Source organism: Rissa tridactyla, chromosome 17 (genome assembly GCF_028500815.1).
Source record: "Rissa tridactyla isolate bRisTri1 chromosome 17, bRisTri1.patW.cur.20221130, whole genome shotgun sequence".
NCBI classification, from domain to species: domain Eukaryota; kingdom Metazoa; phylum Chordata; class Aves; order Charadriiformes; family Laridae; genus Rissa; species Rissa tridactyla.
Window position 1 is genome coordinate 1,333,823 of NC_071482.1, and position 24,390 is coordinate 1,358,212.

The 24,390-nt window shown below is 55.2% G+C and overlaps 1 protein-coding gene across 1 annotated transcript in view; it reads right to left on the reverse strand.

The window, feature by feature from the left end:
• DSCAML1 (DS cell adhesion molecule like 1) overlaps positions 1 to 24,390 on the reverse strand; it is a 112,726-nt gene that overhangs the window by 87,234 nt on the left and 1,102 nt on the right. The window contains exons 2-3 of the mRNA XM_054223002.1: positions 16,526 to 16,843; positions 12,754 to 12,900 (exon numbers count right to left, since the gene is read on the reverse strand). Of these exons, the coding sequence (XP_054078977.1) occupies positions 12,754 to 12,900; positions 16,526 to 16,843 (465 nt within the window). The remainder of the gene's footprint in view (positions 1 to 12,753; positions 12,901 to 16,525; positions 16,844 to 24,390) is intronic.

The window sequence follows — 24,390 nt, forward strand, 5'->3', positions numbered from 1 at the left end:
GGTGGCCGGAGAGCCAACACAGAGAGGCAAACCCACCTCTGGGCCGCGCGCTTTGGCTCCTTCCTTTCCCCAGCCTTCAGGCAGGAGATCCGCCACCGAATTTCAGGCGGAGGTTATTGCAGCCGGAAACCGGAGCCGGTGCCCTCGGCATCCAGAGGAGCCGAGCGGCTGCTCCAGGCTTTGCCGGGTGGCAGGGAGGAATCCTGATGCCGGCACTGTAAAACCCTGCCAGCCATCGATCTTATCCGGAGCGTCAGGACAGAGGTAACTATAACTCATACGCAACCGCTAGATAAGACACGACAGGTTATGCCAGAGCTCTGCCAAGAAAGATCACGGAGATGATTATGAAGTTAATTCTTGACACCGTCAGGCGCGTGTTGTACATATATTGTATGCAATAGCCATAGCTCTTGTTTAAACAACGGGACGTGCCAGGATGTCTGATAGATTATACAACAGCCGCGCTCGGGGAGCAGCGCTAAGTAGGTGGAAGCAGGCCAAGAGGCAGAGAGACTTCACCTGGAGCAGCCGGCGATAATCTCCCCGGAAGGAGCCGCGCGTCTCGCACCCCGACCGGCGGCAGGGGGAGCGCCAGGCTGGGCCACCACCTCCTGGGCTATCACTGGCCCTCGCTCCAGGGCGCGGGGACGGCGAGCAGGGACCGTGCCCGCCTGCCTCGGGGGTGACAGCTGCCCCCTTCCAGCCCCCCCAGCCACCGGCCCAGCTCCTGGTGAACATCTTCGCACAGCTTTTGTACTGGGGTACGTACAAGCGTGGAAAACGAGGTGTAGAAACGTTAACGCTTCTGCGTGCTCGGGAAGCACCTATGAAACTGCAGCATTAAGCCATGGGCTACTATCGCGAGCGGCCATCGAGCACACAACACCATTAAGTTCATAGTACAGCACTGCAAAGGGAAGGCAAGAGGTACGAGTCAAATGGACGTTAAATGACACACAACAAGCAATTGCCAGCCGTGGCACCGGCTCGTTGCCTGCAACACAGTGCTCCTCCGAGATGCAAATGAGATGGGGTTTGCAGCGAGACGCAGCTACCAGTAATCAGTCAGGGGCTGAAGCAGGCTCGAGCGAAGGCAGAGCCATAACTAGCACGAAGCTTCTCATTTCGGCTGCAATCAAAATTCCCCAGCGATGGGGAAACAAAGACCCCAGTTTTCCCTCGAACAACACAACAAAAGGTCTCGGTGCTGCCAGCCCAGGTCGGGCCAGTTCAATTTGCCACCTTCCCTGGGACCCAAGGGGTGGTGGGGGGTTGATGCCAGTCCCTGACTTCAAGCAGAAATGAGAGGATTTGACCATTCTTCCAGGCAGCCGCGAGCCTGCAGAGCCACAACTGTGTGCTTGGGGAGCCTGTGGCCATCTGGGGGTGCTTTGAGCAAGAGAAACACCTTCTCTGCCAGCCCAAGCTGCCCGCTGAGCTGAGTTCTGCCTGTGATGGGTACCCCGGGGATGCCAGGCAGGGAGGGGATGGGGAGTGGAGACAGCACCCAAGCAGGCAGGGGCACACAAACAACAGGTAGAGCTCGGCCACGACAATTTATAGTTTCAAGCTGCTTTTGGTGGAAAGACCCAGAACAGGCAAGGGAGGCTCTGGAAAGGAATATTAAACACTGCAGAAATAAAAGGTATTGCTCAAGAGAAAACATAACAAGGCTGAAACCCAGCGTGGTGCAGCCTTCAGATGAAATGGAGATGAGCTGCGAATGAATTGCTCCCTCTGAAGGGAATTTCTGCCTTTTTTAAGGCGGGAGGGCACACTTGTCCTTCCCGGCCTCACCGAACAGCCGGGGAGGGTGGGACGTGGTCCAGGGCTGCTCTCTGGAGCAGCCACGGGCTACAGCATCCTCACGGACCCTGCCATCACCAGGAGAGCCGCGGTGACCCACAACACCCTGTACCCCACCAGGAAAGCCCAGCTCGGCACCCATCCCCACCCTGGGGCTGGTCCCCACGCCACCACTGCAGTCCCCGGGGCAGAAATGGCTTTTGGCAGAGCCATTTTTAGGCAGACCACGCTCGGTGCCGAGGGCAGCGTGATAGAGCCCGAGCGGGTCAGAAGGGTGTAAAGCAGGAAGACAGGAGTCTGGGCAGAGCTGGAGCCCCCGGGAGCTCTCTCCCCCCCGCGAGCCGTGCACGGGGTCCTGCTGTACCCAGCCTTTTCGCGCGTCCCATTTCTTGTGCAGTTATACGGGAATCTCAGTTTCCAGTTAAAAATAACACCAGTTTCTAGCCCTCGAAGGTGCAGAAAAATGTGACCTCTAAAAATTCAGAAACTGAAAGGCAAAGCAAATGAGTCCCAAATTTGTCTACGCTATAAACGTCAATTTCTTTTTGAAAGAAATGAATGTTTTTGATGAATGTTTTCTTGAATGCCTGCTTTTGGCAGTGCTGCCATCTGTGAAAAATCTCTGCCACGCTTGCTATTAAGATTTCATTTCCAAGAAGAGTTCGTAGCCGCTTTAATAAATGGTTAAAAGATTGTCAGGAGTCCAAAGGGCCAGCAGCTTGTTTACCACAAGTGGCTTCTGTCACCACGTAAAGCACCTTTGACTGATAAGCTTATAGCCCGCCAGACCACATGCAGCTTCCTCCGCAACCCTCTAACAAGCAACGTTTTCAGAAGCACTTTAGCTATGTCGGGCACTTAGGAACCTAATCCCTATCGACTCTGAATGAGATTTATGCTCCTGAATGGCTAGCTCACTTGTGAAAGAGCTCCCTGGGTCATTTAGAGCCTTTCAGAGATTTCACCCCACGTCCCCGAGTCATTTATTAGCCTTTTAATACCGTTCATCAACAAAAAGCGCCAACTCTTGCCCCAGTGAGCCCCCAGCCGAGCACCGAGCGCAGGCTCTCAGGTCCGCAGTAGCCACCCCTGGCACCAGGGGCTACCACAAGCCTTGGGAAGGGGCTGAGGACACATCCAGCACCCCCAGCCTGGTGCTCAGGAGGTGCAGAGCCCCTGCAGTGGGTCCCACGGCAGGAGAAAGCAGCCCACCCCTCTTTGGGGCTGTGACCTGCTGCGTGCACAGCCCATGGCTTAACGTGTGTCTGTGTCCCGGCCCAAGGGGCGAAGGCGAGGGCTGCGGGGAGCCCTCCTTCAGCCTGTCAGCACCACGGCTTGGGAAATGGAGTCCTGAAATGGCGGGTGTATTTGTAGATCTTGTGCGTGACTAAATAAAGAGGAACAATAAGATCTTTTTCCAGATTCGGCAAACATCAGTATAATAAAAAAAATTAATTATATGCTTGAACACATGCACCAGAGCAATGCCCTGTATTTTCTCCTAATTGTTCTCCAAGCCTCGCAGAGCCACATTTAAATAAAAATGAAGCAGTTATTTAAACCGCAATTAAAGATGGAGCAATTTATTTTTAAACCAGAACTATCGTCAGCAGAGGAGAAGTGGAGGAAGGGGAGCTGTGCGGGGACCACGCCGAGCAGGTCCACGGGGCCAGGTTCTCCACACCAGGGCAGGCTGCTCGGCACGCTGCGGGCGCAGAGCTTCCATGAGCCCCCTCCACGGGACACAGGCTGCATTGTTATCCGTGCCCCATCCCAGTGGATGCTCCTCCCTGGCATGGACGACAACCGCAGTGAGCCCAATGCCTCAGCGGAGTTGCAAGAAGGAAGAGGGTTTTGGTTGTAAGCCCAGGCGAAGGCTCAGCCTTTGCTCCGCCAGCTGAGATCGGCTCCTCCCCGGCAAACGTGCCGTCTCTGTCGCATCCCCGAGCGTGCCAGGGCCAGGCACTGCGGATGCATTTCAGGGAGGTATCTGCACCACCCGGCTCGTTTTCTCCTAACCAGCTGCCCGCCACCACAGCCCACGGTCTGCACCCAAACCCCAGCCCTGCCTGTCCCCGGGCAGTTCAGCCAGAGCCCTCCCTGCCCCAGGGAGGTGACCATGGGACAGTGACCCAGACCAGGACCATCCTCGACAGAAATAGGCTGCCGCTGCACTGGCAGGAGGGGGCTGGGGAGGGAGGAAGAGAAGCAGCAACCACAACAAAAACCCACCCTCTCTTTTCATAAGACAGCAGAATTTATCAGCCTGCAGCCCTTCACATCTGTCTCCTCATACAAAATGAAAGAGGCTTTGAAAAACAGAGGAGATGAAATAAAGCCGCCTGTGTGAGGAAGCTGGCATCTCTGCCACTGTCACTGTCACCATGGTAGGAATAATGACCGTGATTGTTTCCGCATCTGTGTATGCGCTGGGAGGAGGGAGGAGAAAGACGCACACCCGCACCGCCACCATCACCCTCCCCATGGGCAAGCGCCCCAGCCCGGCCCCTGGCCACACATGTGCGAGCCTTCCCAGGGGACACATGGGCAACAACGGCACGAAGTGGCCATGGCTTCAGCTCTGCTACACGCAGCGCTGGTTCCTCTCCCTCCACAGCCCAGCACAAGGCCCCCAGGACAGGTGGCTCCAGCCCATAGAAACGTGTGGTTTGAGGAGAAGTTCTGACCTGTACAGTTTTCACACCACTTGGCTTTGCTGTAGGAGTTACTGCCGTGCTGCCTGGGTAGGTGTAGCTCCCTGCAGAGACCTTGGGGTAGCAGGGCCGGAGCCAGCACCATCTTTACTCCATTACACAACAATTAAAAGGAAGGTATAAAAGCAAAAAGATTCAGGCATGGTGGAGAACCTGAACATGCCAACAAACAGCTGGTGAATCACAGAACAGTTTGGGTTGGAAGGGACCTTAAAGGCCACCCAGTCCCACCCCCTGCCCTGGGCAGGGACACCTCCCACTAGAGCAGGCTGCTCAAAGCCCTATCCAGCCTGACCTTGAACAACTCCAGCGAACCCTCTCGCTCCAAACAACACTTCTCAGAGCTGGCTTGGACATTTTCAAAGGGCTTTTGGTGCTTTCCAAGCCCATCAAGCTGGTAGCAGCCTTGCAGAGGGCTCCTGGCAGAGGGGTGGCTCATGAGGACCCCTTAGGCAAGGTGGCCCAAGGCCCAAGGCTGCAGCCCCCATGCCCGGCCTGCCCACTGGCACACGTGCCACAGCGAGCAGCGATCACGGTGCTAGCTTGAGCTGCTCCACTACCTGACAGAAGCTCATACCCCAGAGGATTTCAGCTCTCCTTCAGGAGGAAGGTCTTTAAAATGCACAAGAGCACTACAATTTAGCAAACGCCTTCTGACCAGGGAGACGAGACCATAGCCTTCATAATTCAGCAAGGACCTGTACCCTCCGAGCTCAGTTCCGCAGGCAGGAAGGAGCGGCAGCAGGCTCAGCGAGGTGCGGAAGGCAGGCGTAGCACCAGATTTCATTATACAGCTCAGTTTGGCTGCTAGCTGGGGCCTGTAACCTTTTCAGAGGGCTGATTTTCTGCAGAGAAGCCTATCACAAGGATATGCAGCACCTGAGGCTCCTCCAGGCAAGCCCCAACGACTGGTCAGGCAGAAAACATGTGTCACCTCGGGAGGTTAGTTGGCACCTCCGAACCCCTCCTGCCCAGCTCGCTCCCTTCCCTGCATGCCTCCAGTGGCGTGCTCCCAGAGAACTTTCCTCTTCTTCCCAACTTCCTTGCCATTTCCTGCAAAATTGCAATTTGCAAATCAGAACAAAACTAGAGCAAAATCCAACCCAGCACAGAGTCACCCTGGGACTCGGGGGAGTCCACACAACACACATGCTGCCGGCTGCCACTCGCAGAGCGCTCCTCCATGCATCTCTTCCTCCTCCTGATCTCTGCACTCTGGTGTAACACCTCGGGGTGGCCAAAGACTGACACAAGCAGGTACACAGAGAGATGGCAGCTCCAAGAACGGCTGCTCCTCTGTACTTCATGCCTTGGAGCTTGTTGTGCTGTGTTTGGCTCATGCTCTATCATCCTGCAGGGCTTGGAGCGGGGGCAAGGACACCACATGGGAGTGGGATGCCAAGCGCTAGACCAACAGCACCTTTCCTTCTCCAGAACCCTCCACATCCCTTCTCCACCCTGCAGAGAACACAGTCAAAGGCTTTCCTTGCTCTCATGGCAGACAACGCATTCCAATCCCGCAGAAGCTGCGACTGCACAGCAAACAGCTTCGGTTCAGGGCGGCCCAAGCTCAGTTTCAGGCAATTCTTCCTTTGAGATGTGCCGCGTGGGCGACAAGGTTGGGAGCCCGCGAAATCAGGCTTCTCGCACTTGGGGAGAGTGGCCAAAGCTGCACCCGGGAAAGGGGCCTCTGGAAACCCACAGCTCCCTGCCCTTCCATCGCAAGCGCTCGGATCCAAGGGTCTCATCCACCCAAAGGGCTCTCTGCAAGCATCTCCCCAGCTGCGCGAGGGCCACCACGGTGTAGCCGGGCAACTAGCAGCCCGTGGCAGCCAGGAAGCGCCTGGCAGCATGGACCGGGGCAGCCAGAGCCCAGCCTGGCCCGTGCCGCTTCCCAGCGGCAGCGACAGGGCGCTCGCACCTCGCTGTTCACAGCCCTTTTATTTACTTGTTGTAGTCCCTTTTTTCGGGGGGGTGTGTGTGTGCATGCGTGTGCGAGATTGTCTCCAACGTGACTCTGCATTATCAGGGCTATAATGAGTCCTTGTTAAAGTGGATTTGATGGAATAATTATATTCCAAAAAAACCTGCGGGAAAGCGCTCTCCCCTCTTAAAGGGCAGGATCATCAAACGTTCTCACCACATTATTTGCAGTCACACCTTCTGCTGCATCTGCTCCTTTTAAAATCTCTAACTCCAATCTGATCTGAATATATAAATCTGAATTATCACAGCAAAAGGAGATGTGCTCACACCTTTTTTTATCTGTTGCCATGGCGATTAGATAAAATTCACGCCAAGTCTCTAGGGAAGGATGAAATGATTTCAGACAGAATCTCACCCCACTTGGTGAGAATAACGCCTGGAGCTACTTCCCTCTGTAACAGGTCTGGGCACATGTCGCAGGCAGAGAGGGTGGCGAGGGGTGGGGGAGAAGGCAGGACACCTTTAGAGATCTCAGGCTCGACAGGGGAAAAGGTTCTGCAGCCCCCCCGGATAGGGATGGGCAGGACAACGCTCCTTTAAATCACAACAGGCTGCTCCAGGCTGCGAGTCAACCCGTCCCAGGCAGAAGCTACGAAATTTAGTTGAAAAGGCCAATTCTTCACCAGCCTTTTGCCAATGGTCACGGCGTTCCCGCCGGAGCTGTCGGCGCGGATTGCTCCGTGCGCACACCGGGAGGGAGCAGCCTGGGCTCCCTCCTCACCCGGGGGACATCACCGCTGTGCTGCAGGTGACACCAGGGACCTCATGCCCAACACGTGCAGGCCCGCAGGCGGCTTGCTCACAGGCACCTCGCTTCAAACCAGCCGGGGTTATTCCGCATTCGGGCAAAAGCAAATAAAAATGCTAACAGCCCGTAATGATCCTCAGTAACTTATCTCCTGTCCCCAAACCATCTCAGTGAAGACAAACACATAAACAAGGGCCGCCTTTCACCTCGCCGTGTTTATTCTGTCCCAGCTTCCAGCTTTTCTCCAGTAACAGGAGACTGATGTCCCCCCAGAACAAGCCTATTGATACGAGGACAATGCTGAATTATCCAGGTCCTGGCCCTCCTGCCCCCCTGGATCATCCCTCCGTGCCCCCCGGCACGCAGCACCCCGGCAGGAGGGAGCGCTGCACCCATAAATCCTCACCGGGTGTTTCATTGCCGGCAGCCTCCCGCTGCGTCCCCAGACCCACCACGTCTTGAGATGGATTGCAGGGGAATTTGTGCATGCTTACGCTTCTAATATTTTAGAGAAAAACATAGCACGTGGCAGACGTTGCGAGGTAGAGCAGAGGAGAGCATACATCTTCAGGGGAAGGGCCGCATTTAACCACGAGAACACTGCTGCAGTTTTATTTCCCACATCACTAAGCAGTTGCTGATATGAGTTTAAGAATCCCATAAACAGCCTTGGGCGCTGCAGGGGATGGGACAGAAAGGGCTACTCAGGTCAAACTAAGGTGTATCTGAACCACCACAAAGAGATTAGCTTAGATATTTTTCAAACTCCTAAAAGGCTACTGTTCAATCAAGAACATACACGAAGACGTATCTAAAACTTCACAGAACTCCATTTTTTTTTCAGTTCCGCCCTTCTGGCAAGCTTTACGCTTTACTTTCCAGAGAAAGGACTTTGTGGATATCCAACGACTAAGTAAGTACATCCAAGTACCTGCAGCCCTCAAAGGAGACACGTCAGGGTTGCTGAGAAAAGCAGCACCCTTAGAAGCGTCTGTACCTTGAGAAGTGCTGGATTTAGATTTTTTCCCCAACACAATCTATCAAGTACATGACACCAAAGCATCAAATAGCAGCTCAGCTCGGGGCTTGCCAGTCCGGTAATGCTTCCTGACTCCAAGTGGTCGCTCTTCTGTGCTGCCCTCGCGAGTCACAGGCTATCGAGGGGGTAGGCGAGACAGGACGACAAATGCCATCAGCTTTCCCTTGCAGCTGACCCGATGCCATCACACCACCCGTGAGGATATTGCTTTCGTTCCCCAAGGACACCACGGTTATGCCTGCGCACTCAAGCGACAGCCACGTCCCTGTCGAGCACGCCACCTCCCAAGGCAAATCCCACCATGATCTCGGGGTGCGCCAGCGCAGACATGCTCTGGTGGCCAAAGGGACCAGAGCCCACTGACAGAAGGCGACGCTCCTCAGAGCCGTCCTTCCCACCCGACACAGCGGGCACAGCCTGGGCAGGTGACATTTTTGTGCCAGGAAAGACAAATCTGGGTGCATTTCCATCACTTAGCCAGCCAAGGAACAGCTTGGGTGCAAAGGTCCAGGCACCCACATGCTCACAGGGTGACAAAAGCCAAGCAGTGCTCACATGAACGCATTGCGACAACAGGGGGGGGCTGACGATTGCTCAAAAATCCACTCTTCCTAGTGTCTCGATTAGCTCCCCACACCACCACTTTTACAAACGGCAGCTGGACACACACTCCGGGAGTGCCCACGCAGTCAGGACTGCTGCACACTCCGTTCTGCAGGGCCCGAGACTACAGCCGTCAGGCTCCAGCCATGCGATGCCTGAAGAGAGACAGGTTGGTGCCACCAGTTCCCATTTCTGTGCCACAACAGCCAGACCACGGTGACTAGAGCTGCTCCAGCCGCACATACAATATAGCTCCTCCAAGACAAACCAAAGCCATGCATGGGCCTGCAAGGCTCTTCACGTTACCCAGCCTGGTGATAGTGCTTTAAATAAATACAATTTTTAAAAAAGCTGTTTACCCTTCTCATACCGGTTTGTAGCAGAAGTTTCTCCCTCTTTCCTTACAGAAAAGGAAGAGGGGTCTGTAACCCATTCTGCTCAGCTCCAGTCCTCTCATCCTCCTCCCATTACTCCCCCCCAAATACATATCAGGATTCATCAATAGCAGCAGAGTTTGAAATCACAGCCTGGGTGTGAAGTGCAATCTCATACCCAGCCCCCGATGCGGCGAGCGCCGCTGCTCTGCTCCCGGTAAGCACCAGCCTACATTAAACGCCAGAGTCCTGCGAGCGGTGCTGCATGTTTGCGACAAGGCTGAGAACGAAAGGCAAGATTGATTTTGATGTGAGCACCAGCAAAGCAAATGGGTTTTTGAAAACCCTATAATTTCTCCGCAACCCTTGACTTCACTAAACACACATTTTTAGACTACAGCACAGTTAGGTAGGCATTAAACAAAAATGAGCTGCACTAATGATGATTTATGCGCGGGACAACCTTCCATAAAGAATTTATCTTTGATTTCAGGGTAAGTTACAGCGTTGCCAAGTTAACCAAATAACGCAACTCCCCACCAAAACCCCCTTCCACAGCCGGGCAGCGCAGGCACGGAGCGCTCCCCTGCAACTGCTTTGAGATCTCTTCCGACGCAGACCCACTCAGTGCTCCCGGGAAGACATAATAGCCAGGAATTCAGCGGGGAAAAAGCCAGGCTCTGCCAGGGGAGGTAAGAGCATCCTGGGCCGGTAAGAGCATCAGCAGCCCCACCAACAGGTCCCACATCCCCACTGCTCCCCGTGCCGCAGCAGCCCAGGGAACGGCTCGCTCCCCCTCCTTCTGGGCTACAAACTATTTTGGTTTGGTGGGGGGAAGAGCAGGGACGCCAAGGAAAGCAGACATTTACTGTGCAAATAGTCCCTTTAAAAGTGTTTTCTGCCACAGAGAGGTCTGGATGGAGATCGTTCCTGCTCCTGCGCATTGGGACCCTTCACCCGCCCTGTACCAAGGCTCGCTGGGGAGACGCACGGTCCCCCACGGGAAGTGCTGGAGGGAAGCTTCAGGAAAAGCAGCGGCTTTGGCAGACTGAAGTGAGGGAAGCAGGCCACGTTACACAGCCTGCTGTAAAACAGGGCTTGGATGTGCTTCTGGAAGAGCTGTAATTACTGCCACACACCGTTTCTGTTTGCAGGCTGTCCGGAGGAGAGCTGTGCAGTGCCGGCTCTGCGCGACGGCTGGAGCTCACAATTCAGAAAGGGGGTGGAACTAGATGACCCTTAGGGTGCCTTCCAACCTAAACCATTCTATGATTCTATTAGGCCTCAGCACCACATTTCAGCTTTCCTCAGCCTTCACACCACTCACTCTGAACTGTGGGGACCCCCCTCCTCTCCTCATCTTCCTTGCTAGCAATTAGGGCAGAAGCAGAGGTTCACCAGAGGTCAAGAAGAGAGCGTGGTTTTGGTAACAGCAAAGCCAGTTTTAGCTCTAACACAAAAGCAATAAATAAAAGTAAGCTTCAGGCAGATACTATATTTGTAATCCAACGGCAAAACATGTTTGCTTGTGTTGACTCCGCACTGTAACACAATTTATATGTTCTGTCTTTAGGGTAATTATTGCTTTAGAATGTTAAAATCTTTCCACTCTAATTAAATCATCATATTAAAAAATCCACTGCCACAGCAAACTTGAGAACAAGTCTGGTTAAGATCACGCAAGTGCACGGATGCTCGGTTAACAAACTTGCTGCCGAGGAAACCAGCCACTCTCTGCAAAAGAGGAGCGCAGGCACTGCACTGCTCCATCCTGAAGAATCCTACAGAATCCCAGGAAACGCTGCCAGAGGTGTCACAGCACTGCCAGCCGCCCAGGAACAAACTCCACAGGCTCTCGTGATGATGGACACCACCGTGCCCTGCTCAAATGGCACAATCCTGGGGTAGGACCGAACATCCCCACCCGAGCACCTCACTGCCCCGGGAGATGGGTGCCACGAGCTGCTGATGCATCGCAGGCTGACACGAGCCCCGGAGCATCGCTCGCCTTTGCCCACCTGCGAGTGCCCGGGCAGTGCTGAGTCAGCAGAGCCACTGCCCTCAGGAGCCATCCACCACCACCGAGAGCCACCACCGCCCTCAGGGGAACCTGTCACCCCCCTCCAGGTGAAGGCACTTTGCTGTTTAAGCTCCTTAAGTGAGAACCGTCCCTGCAAGAGGGATTAGAGCAAATCACCTCTCATGCTTGGTCAGCGGCTGCCCCAGCAGACACGGGGCTCATGCCCCGCTCCCAGTGGCATCTGCCCTCCTGCATCTGCTCCCCACAGCGCTGCCAGCGCAGCAATGCTGAGCCCTGGAGGAGCATCGGGACTTACTGACCTGTGAGCAAATATCAAGCACGGAGCTTTCACTTTGGGCAAAATCCTTTAATTCTCTCTGGATCCCCCTGGGGAAAGCAGTATTGATTGCTTTACTACTAGCTTACACATGCTGTGCGGGGCAGCCAGCGCTGCCATCAATACCAGCTCTGAGGAGGGAGCCAAAAGGTCACCCCGGTACACAAGGACATGGGGCTGGCCCCACGCTGCGCCCAGCACCTGCCCACAGTCCCCGCAGCCGCTTCAAAGCCTGCGACAAGCCAGGCAGGAGCCCAGGAGACAGCCGGCAGTGCCGGCATGGCTCAGCGAGCAGTTTGCCCCATTCCTCTTCCGTCCCACTGAGCCACACAGAGGTGTCTGGCAGGTCCCATCAGTGCGCCGGCCACCGCTCCTCCCGCATCCCAGGGGACTGGCTGGGGGAAGACCCTGGTCTCGAGGCTGTCTGCTCCCACAGGAAGCCAGGCTGTGCTTACGCCTGCCAAAAAATCACAGGGAACTACCCAGGGGAAACGCACCCAGAGCTGCAGAGTCCTGGCTGTCCCTCCCGCTGGCCCCTTCCCCACCGATCCAAGTCCAGCACGGTCGGTGCTGAGCGGGACACATCTGGGCTACAGGGCAGGCACACAGGGCACAGGGAGGCCAAGTGGCTTCCAGGGAAGAGGCACACGATGCCATTTTTGCCAAATTCCTTCCCCCGTGGCTGAAACAGTTGTGAAAACTTCCAAGAGAATCCGGAATATTTACTTGCGCATCATCCTGACAACATGCCAACCAGCTCTGACTGCAGGAGTCGGGGCACGGACAGCGCGGGCAGACTCTTCTCCTGTCCAAGCCCACCTGCTGGGTACCAAAGCGAGCTGAGAAGCCTGACCAGGGTACGCATGCTGCCACGCTTACGCCAAACATCCACAAGCCCCGAGATACACAAAGTACCAGCCATCGCACCAAGGAGACCCTGAACACAGCACGTCTGCTCCCACCACCAACGTTTTCCAGCACGAAGCTGCAAAATGCCCAATAAAAGCCTTTCTTCGGCCAGCATTGGCATGGACACTAAGCCAAAAAAAGATCCTCCACGACTGAGTTTCACACCTGGCAAAGCAGGTCAGATTTTCCAAGAGAACAGCAGCTCCTCTCTTACCTGGGACGATAGAAACGGTGTCTTTCTCCCAGGACACAACACTAACGTATTCCTGCACTGAAGAGGGGATGAGGCACTTGAAAACAGCCACGTTTCCACGCATCGACCTTTGGTCCTCCACCCGAACGGTGTACGGTTCCCTGAAAACTGTAGAGGAAAGCAGATGGTTGGTAGCATGACAGTGCTGGAGGAAAACACACTTTCTTTTGCTTTAATCCCACGTTTCCCAAACAAACCAACCCACCCAGCAAACTGCTTCCATCCAAAACACTTGGCCTGCCTTCCCAGGGGGAGGAAGCAGCTCTCCTTCGGAGACGGCAGCCTGGCACACAGAGGGCATCCCCGGCCAGGCTCCAGCCACTGAGACCCTGCACCGGTCCCCAGCATCACCCAGGCTTGCCACCAAGGCGAGATGCTGGCTCAGTAGTCGCTAAAGCTGCTAAGGCAGAGGTTTGCAGCCCCTGCATTTCAGTACAGGGACCAAGGGCGTTTCGTAGCTGTAAGGTTCAACCTCCCACCTTGGAGCACTCACTTCTCTCCTGGATGCCTGCTGAAACTGCATCCGTGAGGCACCCAGGGGAGACAGCCTGTGACAGGGCCTGGCAGCCTCCTAAAGAGGAACATTTAGGGAAGCAGGTGATAATTTTCCAAGCCATGCCACAGTGGGAGCCATGAGCTGTCCCCACCACGTGCCTTGTTCCTCAGGGAGATGCACATCCCTTTGACAGCTCCACACTGCTCCCTGGACCAGTGACAAGGAGCTTCCCAGTGCCACAAGCCTCCAGCAGCGCTGGCTAGGTAAGCCGGATCTGCCCCAGCCTCTTCAGAAAGACACAAAGATGTCACTGTGCCCAGTACCACATGCAGACGCCATGAACTCCTACAGTTCCAGTATAAAATGCAGTGAGGGCAGGTGCCTCCTTGTTGTGACAATAATTGTGCCCTATAGGATGCGGGCACCTGGGCATTGCTATCGCGAAGACAGAGGGCTGGCCCACCTTCTCCTGCCTGCATGTCAGCTGCTCTCCTGGCGGGCAGAGCCCCCCCGGCCCCAGGGAAAGCAGGGAAGAGGGTCTGGAGTGGCCTCCAGCTCACTTCTGCTATTTACCCACTGCCCCGGTGGGGAGGACAAGGGCTGGCACCGCGAGGACACGGGGAGAAGCCTACCACGGAAAGGGACTCCGGAGCCAAAGCAGATTAGCCAGCAAAAGCCTCCTTAATCACATGGAGCAGGAGGTTTATTTGCGGGCTTTAAAGGCCAGCAGGGACCAGGAGGAGCATCCAGCCCAGGCTCCCGCACGCTCACCGCCACTGCCATGCCCCAGCCCGGAGCGGACCTCGTGCCCAGGCACCTATGCTGGTCCCCGTGGCTACCCCAGCAGCCATCACCCACGCCAGCCTCCGCAGCCAGGGCTTCTGGCTTTTCACTGTCCCGGGAATAATTCCCACAAGGGTAACGTACAGCCACAACCAGCGCACTTCAATCTTTCTGTTGGCTAGAGAGATTCACTCCATGTGCTCACTAACAGCTTTCCCAAAGCTTCCAGAAGTTTTTCCAGTTCCTTGTATTTCCAACTGTGTTTTATTTATCTGCTTTCTTTGTACAGCTTTAATTGCCTTTACTTGGTGGATTGCCATTACAAAGCACCGGAGAGTGACTGGGATGCAAGATGACCGGGAGGAAGCAGAAGCGGCGGAATGTTTCACAAGCATTTCCAAATGCCATAAAGGCGAAGCACTTCACGCTGCCACAGCTGGAGCCATCCTGGTGGCCCTCGCAGCCCTGCGTGTGGCCTCACTACGTATTCACGCCTCCTGCTAACTGCACCTGCTCAGGGGCCAGGGGAGGCTGGCTCCCGGCCGAAGTCGCACTGACAGGAAGGGTGCCTTCAACCTGGTATCGGGAGAGCGGGATGAATGCCAGGGCTCAGCGCTGCTACTGACTTGCTGCCATCCCAAGGAACTCCTCCGCACGTGGGAGGAGAGCGAAGCAAAGGCTGCCAGCCCAGCAGGAAGACAAGGACCAAGACAAGCTTTCTCCCTGGCAGCACGTCCAGAGCTGCCATCCTCGCTGCTCGAGCCTGGGGCATCCGCATCCCCTGCCTGGGAAGGCTGCAGAACTCCAGCTTCAAGCCACATCGAGCCAGGGTCACCCAGCACGGTGATTGTCCCCTCAGAAGCACAAGCCATCCCCATGAGACAATGGTTTGCAGCACAGCACTGAGCCAGCTGGGGTGCCACAGCCCTTGTGGCCACACAGGACACAGCCACATCACCACAGGCCACGGGGCCACCGCTGCACCCTGGCCTGGTGGCAGACCCCAGCTGGCCACTGCTCTCTCCGCTGTCCCCAGGGACTGTGGTCCCCGGCACCAGGAGGGCAGCAGCTCCGTGCCGCACACCCGCATTCACTACACCCCATCTGTTGCCGTCCCTCCTCCACCGAGCTGTGGTTTATAGGTAACCTGATAGTGCTGGTAAATAATTCACTCTGCGGAAGGGGGTTAATACCAATTTACTCTGCAGTACAAGGTATTAAAATAAAAAACCCTGTAGTCACTTCTGTCGCGTTCCCTCTGCTAGCCCCACTTTTAATAGGTTACATAATGAAGCCATTCCTGGGCTATTAGCCCTCCTCAGCCTGGTCAATAATTTACTATAATGGCTTTTGGAATCAGCTCTTTACCATATTCCTCCTTTTTTCTTTGCTTAATAAGCCTTGGCATGCTGGGGCTGGATGCTACAGTGGCAACAGAGAGGCCTGAGGAGGGCAGCGGGACGCAGCGAGGGTCTGCCCACCACGGACAGACATGGTCCAGCTCCTCACACAGCTGTGAAAAGCCCCCATGTGTGGCTGGATGTGATAATACCAGTTCAAAAGGGAGAGGACCTTTCCTGCCACGAGGCTGCAGCCACACCATGGCCTCCAGGCGCTCGCTGGAGACCCCCAAGCTGTGCGTCCCCTGCCCTGCTGGTCAGCCCAGCCCTCTCCCAGCCAGTAGTGGGCCTGAGGTACAGAGCTGGCCCTTGGCCAGGGCAGGATGCCGTTTTGCAAACGCGTATTGGCAGGGCTGCCTACCCAGCACTCTGCCCTGCTCTCCATCCAAGCAGCATCGGTCAATCCCCTCGCAGCACGCCAGCGCAGGTAGGGCCACAGACAGGTTTGGGTTGGAAAGGACCTTAAAGCTCATCTCGTTCCACCCCCTTGCCCTGGGCAGGGACACCTCCCACCAGCCCAGGTTGCTCCAAGCCCCGTCCAACCTGGCCTTGAACCCCTCCAGGGATGGGGCAGCCACAGCTGCTCTGGGCAACCTGGGCCAGGGGCTCACCACCCTCACAATGAAAACTTTCTTCTTGAGATCTCATCTAGATCACCCCTCTTCCAGTTTGGAGCCATTACCTGCCATCCTACCACTACGTGTCCTTGTAAAAAGTCCCTCCCCAGCTTTCCTAGAGCCCCTTTAGGGACTGGAAGGTCTCCCCGGAGTCTTCTCTTCTCCAGGCTGAGCCCCCCCAGCTCTCTCAGCCTGTCCTCACAGCAGAGGGGCTCAGTCCCACTGCTCTGCACAGGACAGTGATGACACCCCTTGGCAGCAGGGCCGCCTGCTTCCATCCCCACTCAGAACAGCCCAGCTCCTCAGATCCCACCATCATGACACATGGTACTGCCCATGCCAGGGGCATGCTCGATGCGCCAACCAGCAGGCCATGGAGAAGACCAGAGAAAAACCAGCACCTCATCCAAAGCCCAGCGCCCACGGAGAGCTCCTACCTGCTTTAACACGGATATTTGGGCTCCTGATTTTGCCAGCTGAGTTCTCCGCGGTGCAGAAGTAGTCGTTGTCGTGGATAAAGCTATTGAAGGCTGATGGCGAGAAGGGGTAGAGCTGCAAAGTCCCATTGGCATGGACATGCCGGATGTGGGGCACATCGTAGATGTCGTCGCCTGTGGCCAGGTACCACCGAAGGACGGCACTGGGTGACCCTGCTGCCGGGCAGGGGATCACCACCCCCACTGTGCTGGAGAAGGTGACCTGCTGGATAGAGTCGTTCACAAAGTAGAGGCTGGTTCCAACATCTTCAGCGTGTGCTGCGGAGAAAGCAGAGGCCACAGCGGCAGGGGGTTACTGTGGAAATCGCCAATCCCCACCGGCACAGAGAGCATCCCCAGCCCAGCCCCCAGCCCCCTCACGCAGCAGAGCAAGGGAGCAGAGGAGCATCAGCGCATGGGTGGAAGCATAAAGGCCACCTCCACAGGCCAGCACTCTCGCTGGCAGCACGTATCAGGGATCACAGGCGCCTAACCAGGACAACCAGGGGCTGTGCAAGCAAGGAAGGGTACCCAGGGCATCCTCCCCGGCTGAACATACGCACCCTGATGGCTTTGAGTGTGTGGTCCAACTGTGCCTCAACAGCCCCAGGCCTGAGGTCACCCATGTGTAACAACCACCACCCAACACCATTTCTCCTGCACACCCCAACACCGCCCAGCCCGGAGCCGCAGACAGCCAGCACCCCCGTGCCTCAGCACAGCCCCATCCAGCCCACAGGTGCCCATGGGCGATGCCGACACCTCCAGTGCACGCCTCCCCCGAGCAGGGCAGAGGCCTTCCCTGCCACGCTAGCACTGCTGCGGCAACAGCTGCCCCCGGGAGAGGGGCAGGAAAACGGGGTTCAGTGCTGCTCCCCTCTCCCAGAGGGAGGGGAAGCCCAGTCCCACCCTGCCTTAAGCCTGAGCCTGGCCCCAGGCATCCCTGCAGCACCCGAGCGACAGCTGAGACACACAGGGTTCAAGGGCACAGTCCGGGGAAGGGCTTGCAGCCCCCCAGGTACCCGGAGCCACCCTCCAATGTTGCAGAAAGGCACTTGCCTTCCTCAAAATGAGGGAAGAGACCTCTTCACCCAACTCCTCCAGTCTCCCCTTCCCACTCTCCAGGACCACGAGCTCCCCCTTCTCAACCAAAGCAAGCAAGATTGGCTATAAATAAGGCTGAGGAGGCCCCCAGTCACTGAGATCCGCTTTCTTTTTTTAGTCGCACTCTTTCCAAGTGGGCGGAAGGACAGGGATATAGAAAGCGGCCCTCGGCGGGTGTATTAATAGCTCTGGCTGAGAACACCGCTCATGGTGCCGCGAAGCCAATAAGCAGATCACTACCGTGCCGCCAGTTCAAAACGACTCACAGGGGACCCTCTGTGACCTCAATTTCTTAACTTGGGGAGGAGGAGGGGGAAGAAGGAAAGCCTCATCTGTACAGACCGCCTTGTGCTGTGGCTGCTCGCCCAGGGAAAGGCTGGTTGGGTGTCAATGGCCACAGCCACTCGCATCTCCTCACCAAGCTTCCTCTGGCCGTGAGCACATGCCTCTCCTGGCACGGTGCCGTGCCACCAGCCCGCTCTGCACTGTCCTCAACCAGGTCACAATGGGAAACCCCAAAGCACCTCACCCGCCCCAGAGCAGAGTCCTCTCCCTCCTTCTCCCAGCTGGAGGCACAACCTCGTGCCTCTTTCGGCACCCATGAAATCAGAGGTGAGAGTGTCTGGTTCTTGCTCTGTGTACTCTGCACTGAATCATCACCTAAAACCAACAAAGTTTCCTCCTTCGCCTACTCAGAGCCCCACTGTTCCACATCAGGGCCATGGCACAGCCGGAGCCACCCAGCAAAGCCATCCGTGTAAGGGATTAGCTGACTAGCAAGGTCCAGCGCCGCCACCACCACATGAGACAACAGATTTATAGGTCAAGAAAGCATCTCCGTATGTTGCCACACACCAGTTCCCTGTGTCCGTGCACAGGTAGAAGTAGACAACACCATTTATTTTTCCCTCCCTCACTGACAAGCGCCAGAATAAGGATGGACCGGAGGAGTGAAGCGCTCCAGCCCAGCCTCCCGCGCAGCAGCCGGGCTTTGCAGAGCTACAGGGCCACCGCACGGCCCGCAGATGTCATTTTGTGACATCTCCAGCCTGGTTTGTTGTCATGAATCAGCATTTCCCTTCATCAGAACAGCGCGGTGCTTCTCCCAAATAGAAGAAAGAGGGGGGTGAAAAAAAAAAATGCACATTTGCAGGCGGAGGAAGGAAAACAAAGCACGCGCGAGCAGCAGTGTGCTATTTGTGGCAACGCCTGTCGCCCGAGCAAAGCAGAAGATGGCTGGAGCCGGGGCAGGCGGCATGCAAGGCACACTGCAAAAGCCACTATTTGCCCAGCTTTGGAGCAGGAGCATCCCGCTGGGCTCAGCGCCCCGTCAACCAGCTGGCTCTGCCCCGGGCTCCGTCCAACATCCCCCCCAGATCCCAGACTGCGGCTTGAGGAGGCTCCTGCCACAACAAAGCTCCAAGAGCATCCGCAGCCCGACGGGGAAACAGCTTCTTCCCAGGCAGCACCCAGCAAGGTTTAGAGACGGACGGGTGAGGGGCCGGGGTGAAGAGTGGAAAAATACCTCATAAACAGAGAAATTCAGATTACCCGTAAAGCTTTTTCAGGTCAAAGGGGGAGATGGATTTTTAATAGAAAATGGAAGTTATGGGATTGGCAATAGTTATGTGACAGACGCATAGAGTTAAATCCCTATAATCTCCTTTACCAGTTAGCATTGAGCACCATCCTAATTCCATGTTTCATAAAACTGTCTCCAAATCACCAAGAGAGATTAAAAATTTAGAAATAGCTCTGCAATATTTTTAAACCAGAAATCACTGCTCACATCTGGTCAGCTGTGCTGACCCTAACCTAAATACGGAGGGCATCAAATCGCATGAACCTGAAAAGAGGAGGCTAGAGGAGCCAAAACGGAACAGTTTCTGCCGGGGAAGCTGCAGCGAGGCGGGCACGCAGCACCAAGCCCAGAGAGCAGCCCGCCGGGAGCTGGAAGCTGCATAAAGCCCAGCGCACAGCCGGACACCGTCTAGCTCGCTACGAAAGGCAGGTACTTTAAGTTATCAGACTGCAATCTTCTTAAATTGTAGTAAATTACAACCTAGAGGTATTGAAATATTAATATCTCTATCTAAGCCCGGAGAAGCAAGTCATTTTGCCGTCATCCCTTTGGAATATTTACTAGTCTTGACTGCTGGACTTTCCAAACTCCCATGGCTTCAGCAGCACAGCCGACCTGGGCACCGCAGAGCCCTGTGCCACACAGAGAGTGCTCGTTTGCTCTAACGAGCAGCCAAGGCAGAGCAGCCATAAGCTGACCCCGGGATCCATCACCGAGCCACATATTTCTGGCAGAGGCAGCTGAGATGTAGGTGTGAGTCCTGCACGAGGAGCAGCAGCGAAACCTCAGCCTGCATAAGCACAGAAATGCCATCACCTCCCAGGCCAGTGCCCAGCAACGCAAACCCCTCCTCCCCTCCGGGGAAGAGCCCGTCCTTTTCTACGAAGCGGATTTAGGACTGGTCTCAGACAATGACCAGCTTCACACCCGCACGATTAGAGAGCTGTTTCTCCTGAGCTAAGAGGCTTTTTCTGCCCACAATGCACATGCATCACCTGTGTCAGCGAGCTGCTCGCTCAGGACCCCACCTCCAATCCCGTGCCCACCCAAACCCAGCGAGTCTCGCAAGGCTGAGCAAGGTCTTCTGCACATCAGTAACCAGGTGGCAACACGACAGAGAGGGGAAAAGGCTAAATAAGCTGTGTTTCAAGGGTGTTCACGCAATCCTCTGGGCATGGGCAACCCAGCCTGGGCTGATACCCTTCCTCAAGGGGTGGAAAAGGTACTGCCCAAGAACTTCTTACAATAGAGTGGCCACTGGAGGCTTGACCACTTGCCATGATTAAGGGTGTTGCTGGCATCCAAAAGGAGATTTTGCAGCACCTCAGAAAGGACGTGAGCTAGACCCGGGTTCACATTACCCCACTGGCAGCACCTACCTCTTGGGCTCAGTGGTCTAACCACCCAGGCGCCCACCCCATCCTTCCTCAGGGCCAGGCGAGATGCTGCCGAGGCAGCGCCACAGCAGAAAGCCCACCCACAAGCCAGCAAAGGGACCATAGGAGCCACCAGGGCTTCTCCAGCCACCAGCTGTAACAGGCTGCAGGGATGCTGTGAAGAACAGCAGGCTAATCACCACCTCGCTGCTCATTTATTATCCTCATTAAGGGTATTTGACACCTGCCCTGTTCAAGGAGAAAGTGAACCAAAGCTTGGCACGCATTGCAGGGTGGGAATTACAGGTAGGTGGCAAGTCCTAATCTTTTCTCTCTACTGCCTTAAGATACAACAGTAATTCCATCACATACTGCCTGCACATTTGTAATACTGGAGCCATCCTTGGCCTTCCCTGGAATGAGCTTCCTTCAAGCCCTCATCTTCAGGGCACTTTTAATAGCATTTCTTCTAATGAAGGGAGTGACCTTGCAGGTGACAAAGCGAGAAGTGGCCTCTCCAAGCATCAGGGAAGGGATGGGGAGAGGAGTGGCTCAGACGAGGTGAGAAGCACAAGGCTGGTACCCTTTCAAGAGGAGCACGAGATGCACGCACCCTGCCAGGAACAGGATGCCACCCCACTGCAATGGCTTTCCAGCCCAAAGGGTTAAAGCCGTGACTCCGCTCTCCCCCACCCTGCGCCCCTCGGATCAGTGCCATGAAATGCCAAGCATGGCCTGGGGCATTCAGCTGGTGCCCAGTGCTGCAGCGGTGGCAAGTACCTGCCACAGCACCTTCCCTGCCCCGGTGCTGCAGTTTTGGGCACCGACAGCGTCCCACCCTTGCAGCAGAGCCCCCGTGGCCTGAGCACCATGATCATTCCCGACACACAGCCGCCGTCACCGCAAACTGAAGAGGGAGCGAAGGAGAACACTGCCTCTGGTCCTCCCTGGTGAGGGCACCGCTCAAAAGCGAGCTGCCTGCTCCTTAATGCATCTGCATGGAAATTAAGGCCTGAACCACCTCCAGCAATTACGACAGCATCCGGGCTGAGGCTGTAACCCTTGCCTGGAAAAAAAAAAAGCTCTCCCCACTGATTTGCCTGGCCCCTGAACCTCCCACATCAGCTTGCGGGAGGTACCAACCTCACCACCCCATGCACACAGGGGCTGACCCAGAGCTGGACATCTTCCAGCTCTGCACCACCTCCCGAGCCCCTCCCCAACCTGCCCAAATTTGCCCCGGGGATGGGGAACGAGCCCAGGGACCACCAGCAACAGCCTCTCCCTCCCCTTCCACACCAAGTCTGAGGAGCTGCAGCCGAGTCCCAAAGGGACATCTGGTGACATTACCGAGCCAGGGTGACAGAGAGGTCCCCCCCGGAGAGGCTGGAGTCGAGCCAAGCAGGTACGAGGGACATGCCAGAGGCCACGCACTCCTGCTGCCAGAGCCACTGGAGTGTGGCTTTCTCCAGAGCCACCAGTCTGTGCCATCCGGCACACCGCAGCCCGCGCGCCGGCTCTATGAGGCAGAGAGGAGGATTTCCACCCTGCGGCCGACAGGTATGAAGAATGAGGGGCAGAGACAAATAGGGCAGGCTCTGAAACCTGGCTCACCTTCTCCTCCTGCCCTCTAAGTCATGCCTGCTCCCTTCCCTCATCGACACAGCCCTTTCCAAGAGGCAGCAGCTGGGGCAGGCAGCAAGCGTTAGCAAGAGTCAGGAAATGGATTTCCTAAATATTTGGTACAGCTCTGCTGGCAGATGATGGCGGCAATATGCAGATTGTATGTGGTGGGGATTCTTCCTTAAGGATCTATGAGCAGGGAAAGGGTAACACTCAAAATCATGGTTATGTAAAGACACATAGCTGGCTATAGTCTAGATTTCAAAAGACAAGAAACACTCTGCACCCAAACCCACCACTGCAAAAGCCTCCCAGTAAAGCACACACCATAACGACTGCAACAACCAAACACCTTCCTCCATGCCCTCCTAGGAAGTCACACTTATTAACAGTCTGCTTATTTGGGTGTGAGATGACTTCATATTACCCAAAGGCACAGCCCAGAACGCGCGCACTGCCATGTCAGAAGAATTCCTGCCACAAAGAAAGGCTCCCGGTTTTATTCTCACACTCGGCTCGTCAGCTGCCTCGAAGGAGGACAGAGCGCTCCCCATCCATCCATCCCTCCCTCCACCTCGGGACCATCTGGGCAGAGAGCAGAGCACTGTAGCAGAAGGGTGCCCCATGCCACGGCTGCCCACAGCTCCGGCAAGGGCTGCTCCATAGCACATCCCTGGCACCTGCGCGAGGCACAGCCTCTTCCTCCAGAGAACAAATGCACCAGGAAAGATAGGGGTTGCCCAGATCGATTTTCTCATCCAGAGGCAGGAGCAGCCCTAAGCCCACGCCAGGTGCAGGTAGGGGCTCTGGGCAAGTCACCATCGTGGCTCCTTGCGCCGGGAAATGATGGCAAACCGCAGGATAAACAAACACTGGGCACGGCGAGGAGTTCAGCACTGCGGGCTTCTCCTCTGTGCATTTAATGAGGTTTCCATGTTTCATTTCAGAGACAAACGAGCGCTGTGCCACACTGGGGGGCCAAGATGGGGAGAGATTAAAAAACGCAAGCTGCATAGTTCACTGCACCCAATACAGGAACATAATGTAAATATAATGCCAATATAAATCAGGCGGCAGAGGAATCCAGCAAGAACACGCAGGGAGATGCTTTCCCAGCTCCAAGCCTCTCAATTTTGACCAGTACGCTCTTCATCACACCACTCGCCACTCACCTCCCCTCCTCCTCTGCCTGGCTGCTCTCGCTCACGCTGCCAGACCATCTTTCTGCTCAACTCCCTGTTCGCTTGCTCGCCAAACACCGTTTTTTGTTTATTTTATAAGGGGGGAGAAATAAGCAGCTACAGCCCATCAAGGAATTTCTAAACTTCAGTGGTCCCCCGGATCAAATGTTTATTTGGTTTCAGTTTCTACTTGAGCTCTTGTTCTACAGCAGGAACACGTTAAAAGGATGTGCCTCGATGCCCAGAAATATTAAGTATCTGAAAGGTTCATCATGCATTAAGCAATTCATTTTTTTATCCTATTATAATAATGAAACTTCCATTGTATTGCTGTCCTCTCTTTGGAACCGTTTCACTTTAACGCTTTCCATCACCAGGACTGTTCAACACTGAAGATACATTTTATTTCTTAAAAAAAGAGAAAATGAGGCCACGAGGAGTTGTGCTAATGGAGGCTTTTAATTTGCTCTTCTCAGAAGAGATAGCTCTGTGGGAAGAGATCTCTTTTCCAAGAAGCTGGGGCTCAAAACACGCAAAAGCGATAAACCCACTGCAACTCCCTATTATTTCGACTGTTGGGGGGAAGAAACGGTAGCATCCTTGACAGTTATTTGTTGTCGGTTTTGTTTTTTCCTTTTAGCAGAGTAAAAAATGCAAATGTAAGCAAAGCAGACGCTGGCACGTTCAGCTCAGAGGATCCGAAACACAATAGCGATTTTGGGTAAAGCTCCCAAAAGCAGCTTTACCCCAGCTCAAATAAAGCAGCTATTCCATAATTAATAATTGATGGAAAAATTGATCATCACCACACAACCGGACAGGATGCCCTATTAAACCTTGGTAAACATTTTTCATTGGATCAACGTTCAGATAAACGGGTAATGTAATAGGCAGCAAGAAAGGTCTCACACAGGGAGGCAGCTCCGTCCTCTTTCTTTCACTTTCCTCATTTCCTAAAAT